Source organism: Sceloporus occidentalis, unplaced genomic scaffold (genome assembly GCF_023333645.1).
Source record: "Sceloporus occidentalis isolate IW3139 unplaced genomic scaffold, rSceOcc1.0.p SCAF_155, whole genome shotgun sequence".
Lineage (NCBI taxonomy): Eukaryota > Metazoa > Chordata > Lepidosauria > Squamata > Phrynosomatidae > Sceloporus > Sceloporus occidentalis.
The window spans coordinates 445,720-459,582 of NW_028317135.1; the positions used below are offsets into that span (position 1 = coordinate 445,720).

Consider the following 13,863-nt stretch of genomic DNA (forward strand, 5'->3'; position numbering starts at 1 on the left):
TTAACAGCCGGGTAAAATGACAGGAAAAGAACGACAGAAAACACAGTACTCACACTGCTGGCTGCAATGAGCTTCTGCTGTGGAAAAAAACCACAATGTAGCATCAATGATAAGTTTTCCTTTGATCTTATAAGGCACGTGGTGATTTAGACGTTCAGGCTGCAATTATGAGATCCACACGCTAAGCTCATACATGCATTTGAGCAGTTGGAGGCCATGTTTTTAATTTGTTACCTAGATTTCAGACGGGTAGGTGAATCTAGCACCAGGTTTCCGTGTACTGACACATGTATTCACAGTGCACAGGTCTTAAGCTCTGCAACTGGGGGGGGCGACATTTACCCCTGAGAACAAGCCCCTTCGGGCATCACATGTTAACAGCCTGTAAAAGGCAGAGGTGAGGAAAGGAATAAACAGGGAACAGTGTATCCATTTATACAACCGAATGTTTTACCGAGCTTTGCACAGTAACACAGTATGCTGCCTTTCAGCTGAAAAACTATGTTGATCAGGAGACAGCCCCCCATTTTTACCTAAAAAATTTCACATTTCCTCCTGTTTCACACTCAACTTGTGGAGATTGGGTATGTTTATTCCTGTAGCGCCCCCTTTTGTTCCAATATCATTTTACAAAAATACAGATCAAGTTTGGGCTTGTAGATCACCAGCCGAGGAATGCAGCCCGGGGAGACTATTCACGTTACAAGAATAGAGCTTTTATTCACTTTCAGTCATGGAGAACACCTAGGCAACGGGTATTCCTCTCACGCCCAGCATGGGTAACAGCCCACAGTCTATAACCGGCCATGTGGGTCTCTGTGGGCCCTGCAAATGTACTGAGCCACCTGAACAGGTAATTAAGTAACTGAGTAGGGCGAGGGGGCTAATGCGACACTTTGCCAATCCTGGACTCGAGCAAATGAAATATTCACCGGAAACCCTGTGCGCCCTCCTACAATTATAACTGAACAGATCTAATACCAAGAAAATAGCCTATTAAATACGATCTTCTGGAAGACTATTAAATGCCTGCATTGTGGGAGAGTCTGCATTGGCATCCTTCTGGATTTGAGTCCTTCGGAAGTCTCTATGTTCCCAAGACCACTTGAGGGTGACCATTTTTATACAAGTGGATGGAGGAACTAATTTCACACCTTTCTCTGACTCCTGTATATTCAGATCACATTAGGGTGTTTTTGCCGGCACTTCATCTCCTACAGCCGGCTTTCCAGCCTTAGTGTGAAGGAAGAGATTGTAGTCCTGGACTAGGTGTGTTTGGCCCCCGGCGCTGAGCTGCGCAGTTTATTTTGTAGGCTTAGAGGTAAAAAAAAAACTGTGCAGCCTAGAACAAGTCTAGCGACTGTGCTAAAACAAAGGCCAACCGTGGATTACTGCAAAAAACAACATTTATTAGGCTGTAACAGACAGCTTTCACATAGAACAGTTACACAGTAACCGGTTTCTCAAATGTAACTTGCCAACTCAGCCCATTCTCCCTTAATGCAGTCTCACACCCTGCTCAAGAATAGGAGATACGTTTTACTTTACTGAGAGGGTGGTAGATAAGTGGAACTACCTCCCAGCAGAAGCAGAAGAGGCTAATACAGCGAGGAAATTAAAACATGCATGGGCATATGGCTCCTGAATCTATGACGACACCAAGGACCGATTAGGGTTTGCAGAAGCAAAACAGGCAGACTGGGGACGATCTGCTAGCAGGTTCTGGTACAATGGCTCTGTTTAGATTACACCTGTGCTCAGACAGGTAAACCTGGTGCCGACATATCCCAGCTATAATAAAACAACAGGGGACTCAATCAGGGAGGTTGGAATCCCCAGAGGCAGGTGGCCGGAGTGTTTAATACTTTATGCCAGTTAAGCTGGGTTTACAGCGGGTAACGATAAAAAGATGAGTGATGAGGCAGAGGGGTTCCTATCGCTGTATTGAATGCCTGTCTTCACATGTGGTCCATCCTGGAGCAGCCCCCGGTGATACCCCAGCATAAGGTGGCAGATACGCTTCCTTACAGGCCAGTGGTTACTGTGTCAGCGTGGAAGCAGTTACTGTGCGAGTAGCTAGGAGGCAGGAATGCAGAAATTAGGGAGGGTGCTGGCTGTCGGCCGGCTTGGGTGCGGCTCTAAACTCTTCAAACTCATTCTTTTTCAGAGCTCCGCAGATCCCCCACTTGCTCTCCTGTGCACAGACCCAGCTTGAGTGCCTCTGTCTTCGCTCACCATGGTAAGTGCTGCTCGGCTCTGGGAACAGGCTTCAATCTCACTGTATTAAACTTCACAAGACTGGGATATACTGGTAGAGGGGAGGCTTCTTGCGTATCTTTCTTACCTGGGGTGTCCAATACTTAGCTTAGACATGCCCCAGTAAGCATAAGGAGGGTGTTCTTTATAATTGTGCATCAGACTTGGGGAGGGGGCAGATAAAGCCCTGTCTCTATGCTCTGCCTATTTGCAGATTAATGGATCTGGGTTATTTAGTGTTCAGCGCTTGGCATTGTAATCTTTTGTTGCACAACTGGGTTCTGCATGGTCCGTTTGGTGCCAGAAAGGGCCAGAATGCAATGACCTCCTCCTGCCCTGTTGTTAAGGCATCTGGCATCATGTCTGTGGCTTTACATTCTCAGTAATTTTAGCAACTCTGTTACTGGTTTCCTCTGACTCATTCTCTATACACAGAGATGTTACCAAGCAGTAATAGCTTCTAGCACACCTTAGTGAACCAGGACCAGAGGATGAAAACCTAAAACCAAAAACAATCCATTTCCTCTTTTATTCAGAATGCATTGCAGTGTTTATTAACCAGCTAGCTGCCAGATGTATGGGTTGTGTATGGTTTTGTGTCCCTGGTAGGGTTAAGCTCATAGAGTTCAGTTGCTGAAGCTTTGGTCGGGTTCCTTTAATCTTCCCCAGGTTACGGAGTTTGGGACGGACCTTCATTAGACTTCTTAGCCCCACACGAGTAACTTGCTCAGAGGAAGACGTTATGAAGGTGACGGGTATGAGTCTTGTGCTCTTTGCTGGGATGAGGAGGATCCCAAATGCTTTTGCTTAATCTCCAGTCAGGGCGGTTAGCCTGCGCAGACTCGTAAACTCATAGATGAAAATGCACTCTGTGATAAGATCCGATATAGCTTCAGCAGGCTGGGGTAGAAATCTTCAGCGGCATCGTCCTTCCTGTGGCTTCCTAAAAAAAGAGGTTGCTATAAACCACACAGGAAGTAAGTCTTTCTGTGTATGACATCATAGTTACATAGAAACCCAGAACCTGCTGGCAGATAAGGCCCATTCGGCCCGTCGAGTTGCTGTTTTTTTTGTAGTTTGCATCTTTGTGACCATTGTGTAGGGAGTGTTCACCCCCAGGTCTACCTCCTGTCCCGGCCCCCAGGGAACGTCCTCTTCCTTCTGCTGGCCGATGTTTGCAGTCGGACGAGTGGCTGCGTGTTTGCTCCTGTAAACCCCAGGAATGCCAAGGTTTCACGTATGTTTCATGATGATATGCTGCTGCTAGGAGACATGTTAGAACCACAGCCAAACAGGACAGGGTCTGAGAAAGCACCAGTGGGGCAAAAAGTAGGGCAGGGTTTCAGGGTCTCCTTGTGATAACAGATGCCAAGGGAAATAAGGGTGTACTTACTAAACTATTTATAGTTAAGCATTCGGTCTCTCTCAACTCACTATGCATTAGGAAGTCCTGTATAATGTATAGCTGTATCTCCCCACATTAACTATAAATGATGTATAGGCAGAGTATCTGGAAGGCCATTAACACTGCCAGGAATAAAAATTATTTCCATTGATGTCCGAGCCAATGTAGAGCACATGCCATCCACCGTGGCCATTCCACATTCCTGGTGGGCTTCAGTGGTGAAGGAGCCTTCTGCGTGTGCTGTTCAGGGTAACATAAAAATCTGACCCATAACCCGTACTTCCCACACACAGGCTGAAATGAGGAAGTCACCTCCCACAGAGATTGAGCGGTCCATGGAGAAGATTATTACGATATTTCAGCGGTACGCCGGCAAGCAAGGAAGCCAGGGTGCCATGGACTACACCGAGTTTGAGAGCTTCATGAAGACAGAGCTTCGCTCCTTCACAGATGTAAGAGCTAGTGGGAGTTCCTTGAGTGCCGCCCGGCACAAGTGCCCATTTCTAAGCTGCATCAACCCGTATTAAACCACCTCTGCTGTGGTGACACCAATGGCTGCTTCCTGACATCCATTAATATAGTGCTGGACGGCCTGGGGTATCTTTTCATGGTTTAATATGTCTTTCTGCTTACTCTCAAATCTTTAGATCTACTTCTTATCTCAGAGGCTTTTTCTAAGTTTGCCGACCCGTTGGGAATGAGCCCTTTCCTCTCTTCTGTCTTCTGCACCGCCTTCACGGAGTCTCCGTCCTGTTAATCGCTCGCTCTTCCTCTGGCTTTTTTACTCTCATGATTCCTTGGGCAGACATCCCTGGGTTTTTATTAACCTGCTGTTTATCAGAACCAGAAAGACCCCAATATTGTGCAGAAAATGATGAACTCGGTGGACGGCGGTGTGGACGGAAAGCAAGACAAGCAGCTCGACTTCCAGGAGTTCCTCAATCTCATCGGTGGGATGATGGTGGCTTGTCATGATGCTTTATCCAAGACTCCTGCTTTTAAAAAGGTATTAAAGTCCAACCAGTGTTTGTATTGAGCAGGCCTATCGAGAACATGTTAAAAACCCTAAATGGTGGGACAGGTCCACTGTACAGAAGGTGAAGGTCCAGTTATGGTTTGGGGGCTTGGGGTGTATTATCTTCCATCAAAGTATAATTTTACTCTAACCCTCAGCAACCAACCCCGCTCATCCCTCCGACGGAAATGGAAACTGCCATGGAGAGCATTATTAGGGTATTCCAACACTACGCGGGCAAGAAAGGCGACAAAAATCAAATGAACTACACAGAGTTCGAGGCCTTTATGAAAATGGAGCTGAAATCTTTCACTGACGTAAGTATATCTCCCTATTCTTTATGCCTGGAAAAGAGTAGCTTGTGTGAACGTTTAAAATACTTTATTTTGGGCTGCTGTATGCCTTCTATACAATGCTTTTCTTTCAAGTCTGTCATATAAAATGAACGTGGCCTTAGCTTGTTGCTTTGAGATAATTCCAAGGATACAGATTTTATGCTCACAGCGATTAAGGGTTGTCCAGATAAGTATGGAAGAGGTTAATGTATGCAGGGCACTATCTTGCCACTAGGTGGGGTATTGTGAACACAATCTGGAGGGCTGGAATCCAGCTTCTCATCCTGCAGTTATCCACTTCCACGAGAGAGGACCTTGTTTTATTAGTTGCCCTTCATCATTAGGCTGTAAGACATGGTATTGGGGCTGCCTCTGTTACAGATATATCATTCAGATTCCATGTTTGCTTCGAAACACGTCGGCCTTTCCTCTCTAACTATCCAGAGATGGAGAAATCAGTGGTCATTTGTGAAGGTGCTGACCATGTTGATTTATGGCCCATTTCAGTCAGTTTCTTAATGATTCCAGTGGTGGCATACAATGTATGCACCTTTTTTATCTCCTATGGCTCACTGCCGTCCTCTGTAAGATGACACTGGCCTGGCTCATTTGCATAATTGGATCTTCAGTTGTGTGGGATCTCTGGGTCTGTTTGGATCTTTGTGGACCATTTCTTCATTAATAAGGGCTGTGGTACAGGGAATTTTCCTCCTAAATGTCTGCTTTGCTTTCCAGAACCAGAAGGACCCAAATATTGTGCGTAAGCTCATGGAGTCGGTGGACGGAGGTGTGGATGGTAAACAAGACAAAGAGCTGAACTTCCAGGAGTTCATGAATCTGATTGGAGGGATGATGGTGGCCTGCCACGAGGCTCTCTTGAAGCATCTCAAGAGGGTCTGAGGGCAACAGCCGTGCCGTCTTGCATTTCAAATTCCGACTGTCTAAATCTGTCTGTTTTGTTCTAATAAAATGTTTCGGAGCCAAGGATCTGGAGAAAGAATGTGGGCTCAATCTGAAAGTTACATTGACTGTGTTTAAGCTGTGACGGCTGGCTTGGGACCAGTCACCGAGCGTTTACCGGCGTGCAACGGAGAACAATAAAAAATACTACTTTGTTACAATACATACTTCTATATTATTTGACTTTTTATTCTAAGATATTTTTTTTAAATTGTTTTCAAATCAGTTGCCTTTAGAACCTGTTTTGCAAAGCAGCCAAGTACTGCCAGTTATTAAAAATAAGATAGTGAATGGTAGGTTGGGTGCATGCTGCCAACGGTTATGAACCAGGGGCGGGGTGGCCAAAAGTCTTCACAATGAGACCATTCCACTTGCAGAGAAGAGAATGCAGCGGGGTCACTTAACATATTACATGATCCTGATGGAAAAGGAAGGCTGTTTACACAGAAGGTAAACGGCGAAGGGGGATGTATGTATATGTTAGAGTGTGTGAGCATAAATGTGTTCATGTTAATGTGTGACAGTCCGCATGTTAGTTATGGGGGGGTCAGGAAAATGGCCGGTTCCTATTTCTGTAGGTGTTCCGCACAGGCTTTTGTAGATCAGATTACTTTAGGTGAAACCCATTTATGGCACAACCTATGTCATGCCAGCAAGTTACTAACGACCGCTGAATCGTTTAAAAGAAAAACATGCTGTGTGACACCCAAAAGGTTTCAGCAAATTAAGTAAGAGTTACATTTATATGGGATCACATACACCAACGAGGAAGCTGCTAAACTCCTGACATGAGATCATGTGAGCGGGTACAGGAGGGGTCAGAAGAGTTATTGAGACGGCTAAAAGTATTTACAGGAACAGGAGAGAATAGGCTGAAAGTGACTGCCCCGTGCCTTCTATGCATGTACCCAGGGAGAGGTGCATGGGAAATAGTCCGGGATTTACACTTTGAGACGCCCAGCCTTTAAGGCGAGACCCTGACATATAGTGGTATAATGTGAGACTCTGTCCCAAGGAGCTTACAGTCTAGCAGTATAACGTGAGACTCTGTCCCAAGGAGCTTACAGTCTAGTGGTATAATGTCAGACTCTATGCCAAGGAGCTGACTGTCTAGTACTATAACGGCAGACTATGTCTCAGGGCATACACTATTACCCTACTCCATGGGTGCATCTTAGCTCCCTGCCAGGTCGCATGTCCCGCAGCGACAGCTCACACACCTATACATTCCTCTGCGCCTCAGGCATACCATGGGAGTGGAAGGGAGGAAAATGGCTTCAAAAATTCCAGGACTGGGGAAATCTTCCTTGAAACAAAGACACAAAAAAATGAATCTTCCAGGAGTGGGAGAGAGGAGCTGGGAGGTTGGCAGGGATCTGGAAGTGACTCAGAGAAGCCTCAGATTTCAGGGGCGGCCCTACACACGGGGAGTCCTTCCCACCCATCAAACTGCAGACGCAGGCGAACCCAGCACTCACTTGACTGAGCACAGGACCTGGAGCCTTCAACACACCCTGATCATCTCCGCAAGGTGAGTCTATCCTGGCACAATGCAGGGGGGCCAGCTACATGGGGACCTCTCCCACAGGGTGCACACAGTAAACCGGGGGGCAACAAGAACATTTAAACCTTAAATGTACTTTTAACATGACTCCAACCGGAATAATACAGGAAGGGCCACTAGTAAATTTGCTGTGACTGTTCTCCAGCTCATGTGGAAATTAAGACTCTCATCAGCTGTAGATCTATGACAGCTGGAGGGCTACCTCCAATACACAGACAAAAGGGGGTTAATCCAGCAGGGCTGTGGCTTGGTATGCCAGGTGCGATCTGCGCATGCATGCAGCAGTGGTGGATGGTACATGTGTGAGTTCACTGGGATATCACTGTCCTGCGGGGCTGGGGTGTACAGAGACTGCACGAGGAAAGTGCCCTGAGCCAGATGTTGCCCTTGGTTGGGCGCTCTTGTTACAGGCTGGCAGGGTGCCGCGTTTATACCCTCCTTACATCCCTCTCCGCCAGGGCACACCCTTCCCTCACACAGGATCTGGAATCCTGCTGCTCTCTGGCCCATCCATACTCATGTTAACCCACTAAGTGCCCTTTAGGGAGCAGCCAAGGACGACAGCCTTACAAGCGAATGCCTGGGATGTGTATAAAGCTCTTTAAAAAGAGATTCATGCAAAGCACGTTATTTTCTGCCACATGCCTCCAACCTCCTGCACTAACTCTGCCCCACAAAGTGGACTTTAACCCTTTCTCTAAATTATGTCAAGGAAGGGTTAAAGCGAGCTGGCTTTTGTCATAAAAAAGCATAAAGCCTTAAATCAGGAAGTGAGAGGCGGGTTGGTGCAGCCCCGGCTGAGGTTACATTTTACACTTAGATTAGTAATAATATGTTGTAATGACTTGCATTAGAGGTGTAGGGAAGGGAGTGGCAGACGCAGAATAACGGACTAATACCCCTGGGTCGATGGTCCAGCAGAGTGAGGCCGCCATGTTGGAGCAGATCTGGGGCCACACCCTTGCCCTGTGGCCCCTCTCCCGTGGCAGTACCCTCTCTATGCTGCATCCTCAGAGCTTCTGCATCGCTCTGGCCCAGTGCTACAGAACGGGGCAGCCTGTGCCGTGCATTTCCAGGCAACCCCGTCGACACAAAGATTTCGCTAGAAAAAGCCACAAGTGTGGAGAGTTGTAAAAACCACAAAGTGCCGATAAAAGCTCTGCCCAGAAACGATATGAAATGCGATGGGTGATGCGGCATAGAGATACAAAATACCAAAATAATTACATGAAGTATATTGTATATATATAAGTTCATAGGTTGTAGGAGTACGTACCGAGAGCAGGACTGGGCAACAAAAGCCTCCTGGTCTTTTCCACTACAACTCCCATCATGATTAGATGGTGAATAACCATGCATGATGGGAGCTACGGTGCACAATGAGATGGAGTGTCTGCGGCAGTCGGGGCTCTAGATGCCTCTGGTTTGCAGGTAGTGGTACCTTTGTCTGTAAGGAGTGGCGGCTCAAACCAGATTATGAGACTCTTTCTCCATCTGCATTTCTGACACAAGAAACAGAACATAATTTTTTCACAAATGTCCCCAAATCTGAATCTTTCTTATGGAGGCTTTGTGTATGCGGCTAATGGAGACTGCGGCAGCCACCATTGTATTACTGCTATGTGTAACGGGGTTTGGTAAGTAAAATGCCAAACAGGTGTTACATGTAACTGAGAGGTAAGATGCTTCATTCAAACCTCGCTGGGCATGTGGCATAGAGACACCAGGTCTCCCCCTGTGACGGTGGATTATTTATTTTGCTGATTTTGAGATTTAAAGCGCCGTTTTAAGGTGTTTGAGGCGGGCACACGGCGGTTACCTGCTCACACATTACTCTAGGTGATCCTCTGGCTGGATTCTCTGAGAGACTCGGCAGTGTTTGATTTATCAGTTGGCGGTGAGCAGGGTGCGGTGCTCCGAATTCTTGGGATGCTTGTAATGAATCCTGCATGGAGCATTCCCAGATCAGCCAACACCCCAACTGTCCCTGACCTCCAACCTGTGGCACTAAAGATTAAAACCTTTACGTTACTAGCCACATGATCGAGTCTGGGATCCTGTGCGTCTTTTGTGTGAACACCAGTTTTCACGATGGTGGGCCCTCCAAAAGCTGGAGTGCCAAGGGCCACGTGTTCCTGCTACAGAAAAAACTCCATTATCATACATTCCCTATAAATATCTATAATGTTCTTTAAATTATATAGTTTATTTAAAACAAAGCCGTGACCCCATACAGGGGTGCAGTTTTCAGTGAGGGGTCTGGAAAGTCAGGCAGACAAAATGAGACGTTAAAAAAACCATTTCGCAGATTTAAACGGTGTGGGTTCAGTTCAAATCGTAAACCTGTTCCTTTATAGACACGCCATTGTTGGATTATGGCGTCTCCTCCCTTGCCGCCCCCTGCCTGAGGCATCTCAGGAATAAACTCACGTCCTCTGCAATCTGCAACAATAAATATTTGGTATATTCATATTACCGGCTCCTAGAAGTTGTGAATACAGGGATGGGCGTGAGGCAGACACCTTTGGGTGCCGCTCAGAGCCCTCGTGTGACACCAAAAAGAAATGCCTTTGGCCGCTTCGTTCAAACCCCTTTCTGTACAGTCCAGTGACGTAAGTCTGATGTAGATAGGAAACTCCAAACAGCTGGGGCTGGGTGAATAAATGGAAACATTTACACATACATGCAGCTTTTAATGGCAGCCCGGCGTTTCTGTCACACCACATTATGGGTGCGGAACCAGAGCGTCAGCGTGCGGCCGAGAGCATTAACAGAGGACCTTGTGTTCAACACGCATTATAGAATCTCATGAAGTGTGAAAGGTAAAGGATGATGGGAATTGTAGTGCACCATAGCTGGCCTATTAGTCTTATAAGTGTGAGGAATAATCCTTTATCCTGGGTGTAGCCTGCAGGACCCGCTCCATCAACAATCGATGACCCATTAGCCTGCGCCAGACGTTCCGGCTGCTGAGAGCTTCCCGTTAATAGCCTGTCCTGCTAAGTGAGTCAGTGTGATCCCACCTGAGCGCTGAGCAGGGCGTATCGATCGACCAAACGAAGATTACAATTAGAGGCTTGTGCTGAACAGAGACAGAATGAAGCCGTCTCACCACGTTACCGACGCTGCGTTAGTGTTATATTTACATAAATATCAGTTTATAATTGGCCAAAAGAGGGGCACCTCCGCGAGCGAGAATATATGTTGCGATGATAGACGGCTTGACGGAAACAGAGTAACCTTGTCGTGGTTGGTATTGCGGGGAACGTGATCAGAGTTTAGTCCTTTGTGGAGTGTGTGAAACAAACACACGTTGATAAATAAGCTTTATGTGAGGATCATGACTTCCAAAGCAGCCGTTCCATTGAATCCCTCCTGTTTTTTGATTCACAGTACGCCCCGTTCATATCTGCAAAATGGTGGTCCCTTCTGAGCTGGAGCAGTCCATGGAGACCCTGATGTTCACTTTCCATAAATACGCCGGAGACAAGAACTACATGACCAAGGACGACCTCCACAAGCTCATGGAGAAGGAGTTTGGAGACTTCCTGAAGGTGGGTGCGAAACACGGCCCGGCTGTGACGCTGGGGAGGTCACAACTCTGCGGCATTATCAGCATTCATTTCTTTCAAGCTCTGACATATTCTGTAGCCATGTCCAAAAACGGTAGAAATGAAGACTAACAGCTAAAGCAAATGATGTTCTGCTGTGGGTTATGGGAGCTGTTGAGTAATGAGAGCTGTCTTCCAGTGAGTTTGAGACAGCATTGTCCTCTCTTCGCTTGCGTGCTACAACAAGTCCCTATGGGAAGGTTAGGCAGCCCCATCCTTCTGATAAACACAGATCCCCAGTCACCCTCCTGCCAAACTGCTCTGCAGATAAGGAATAACTTGCCTTACCTGCGGGCCCCATCATGTTACCCAGCGTGTATAATCCCACACCTTCCCTGGGTGTAGAAGACAGAAGTAGAGACAAAGGGCAGGAATCTGCAAGGCAAGAAAGTAACCACAAGGAACATAGTGGGCTTTAGATTGTATAGTATGATACAGGGCTGGTGCGACCAGCAGGGATGGCACGGAAAGGAAGTGGGGGTTAATAAGAAAGAGATCCTATAGATAAGTTATATGAAGCCATATTGGATCTCTTTAGTTCCATTCTGAATGCCTTATACATGTCTTCAAATCATCCTGCCACCCAGTCATGGTCTTCAGGAATCCATCGTGGCCATAGTACACTTGGCTTACTTATGTCCCTTAATAGTTATATATTCTCACTCTTGAAGCTCCTCGGTCTCGAAGCGTACAATTCTTTCCCCTTCTCCATGTGCCAACCAGTGTCTTTTCTTTCAGAACCAGAACGACCCCCTGGCTGTGGACAAAATCATGAAGGACCTTGACCAATGTCGCGACGGACGCGTGAACTTCCACAGCTACTTCTCTCTGATTGCCGGCCTCACCATTGCTTGTAATGACTATTACACCAGACACATGAAGAGAAAGTGAAGGACCGTGGATGTGGTATTGCAGTCATAGTCAACCTGCTGGGACACATTCCCACCATCTGCTTAGCTTTCGTTCAGTCCATCCTCCCGCACATGCCCAGAATAAATCCCTCTTCTTTTTTGTATATTGAGTCCTCTTTATTATGTCCTCCTCATTAACACACCAGATACAATCCATCTTAGATCCAAAACATTCATAATAAGTGACGACACGGGCGTTAAATCGGAACCCAGCAGTACAGAGCTTGTAAAATCTGTCTTCCTACTATCAACAATTATTTTTACTGTTAACCCTTATTCCGACAGTCCATAACATTACTTTAATGTGCAATTAATGTTAAAAGTGCCGCTTCAGATTCCAATTTCCTGCGTATTAAAACGTAACAGTTTCTGAACAACGTTTATCACAGTATTCAGATCCTAGAGTCATGGTGATAATTTGTTGTCTTGGTAAAAATGACACAATTAAAGGTTCTGTGATTTCTTCACCTCACAGAACCAAGAGGTTTAAGAACAGCCTGATTACTAAATTTACACAAGACACGTCCACCCCGGAGCTCTTTATTAGTGGGTTTCTGTGAGACACGTCCACGCCGGAGCTCTTTATTAGTGGGTTTCCGTGAGACACGTCCACCCCGGAGCGCTTTACTAGTGGGTTTCCGTGAGACACGTCCACCCCGGAGCTCTTTACTAGTGGGTTTCCGTGAGACACATCCACCCCGGAGCTCTTTACTAGTGGGTTTCCGTGAGACACTTCCACGCCGGAGCTCTTTATTAGTGGGTTTCTGTGAGACACGTCCACCCCGGAGCTCTTTATTAGTGGGTTTCTGTGAGACACGTCCACCCCGGAGCTCTTTATTAGTGGGTTTCCGTGAGACACGTCCACGCCGGAGCTCTTTATTAGTGGGTTTCTGTGAGACACGTCCACCCCGGAGCTCTTTATTAGTGGGTTTCTGTGAGACACGTCCATGACGGAGCTCTTTATTAGTGGGTTTCTGTGAGACACGTCCACGCCGGAGCTCTTTATTAGTGGGTTTCCGTGAGACACGTCCACACCGGAGCTCTTTATTAGTGGGTTTCCGTGAGACACGTCCACCCCGGAGCTCTTTATTAGTGGGTTTCCGTGAGACACGTCCATGCCGGAGCTCTTTATTAGTGGGTTTCTGTAAGACACGTCCACGACGGAGCTCTTTATTAGTGGGTTTCTGTGAGACACGTCCACGACGGAGCTCTTTATTAGTGGGTTTCTGTGAGACATGTCCACGCCGGAGCTCTTTATTAGTGGGTTTCCGTAAGACACGTCCACGCCAGAGCTCTTTATTAGTGGGTTTCCGTGAGACATGTCCACGCCGGAGCTCTTTATTAGTGGGTTTCCGTGAGACACGTCCACGCCAGAGCTCTTTATTAGTGGGTTTCCGTGAGACACGTCCACGACGGAGCTCTTTATTAGTGGGTTTCCGTGAGACATGTCCACGCCGGAGCTCTTTATTAGTGGGTTTTCGTGAGACACGTCCACCCCGGAGCTCTTTATTAGTGGGTTTCCGTGAGACACGTCCATGCCGGAGCTCTTTATTAGTGGGTTTCTGTAAGACACGTCCACGACGGAGCTCTTTATTAGTGGGTTTCTGTGAGACACGTCCACGACGGAGCTCTTTATTAGTGGGTTTCTGTGAGACATGTCCACATCGGAGCTCTTTATTAGTGGGTTTCTGTAAGACACGTCCACGCCAGAGCTCTTTATTAGTGGCTTTCCGTAAGACACATGAACGTCGGAGCTCTGAATTAGTGGGTTTCTGTAAGACACATGAAAGTTGGAGCTCTGAATTA

General features: G+C 46.9%; 2 protein-coding genes across 2 annotated transcripts; both read left to right on the forward strand.

Annotated features, from left to right (window-relative positions):
* Positions 1-806: 806 nt before the first annotated feature.
* Positions 807-5,911, forward strand: LOC149280443 (uncharacterized). The gene is made up of 8 exons (XM_089500455.1): positions 807-853; positions 2,168-2,239; positions 2,926-3,011; positions 3,359-3,465; positions 3,955-4,113; positions 4,503-4,667; positions 4,835-4,993; positions 5,747-5,911. Exons 1-8 carry the CDS (start codon positions 807-809, stop codon positions 5,909-5,911), a joined length of 960 nt encoding a protein of 319 aa, XP_089356581.1.
* A 5,040-nt stretch (positions 5,912-10,951) lies between these two features.
* Positions 10,952-12,037, forward strand: LOC149280444 (protein S100-A10-like). The gene is made up of 2 exons (XM_089500519.1): positions 10,952-11,089; positions 11,885-12,037. Exons 1-2 carry the CDS (start codon positions 10,952-10,954, stop codon positions 12,035-12,037), a joined length of 291 nt encoding a protein of 96 aa, XP_089356645.1.
* The last annotated feature ends 1,826 nt before the right edge of the window (positions 12,038-13,863 follow it).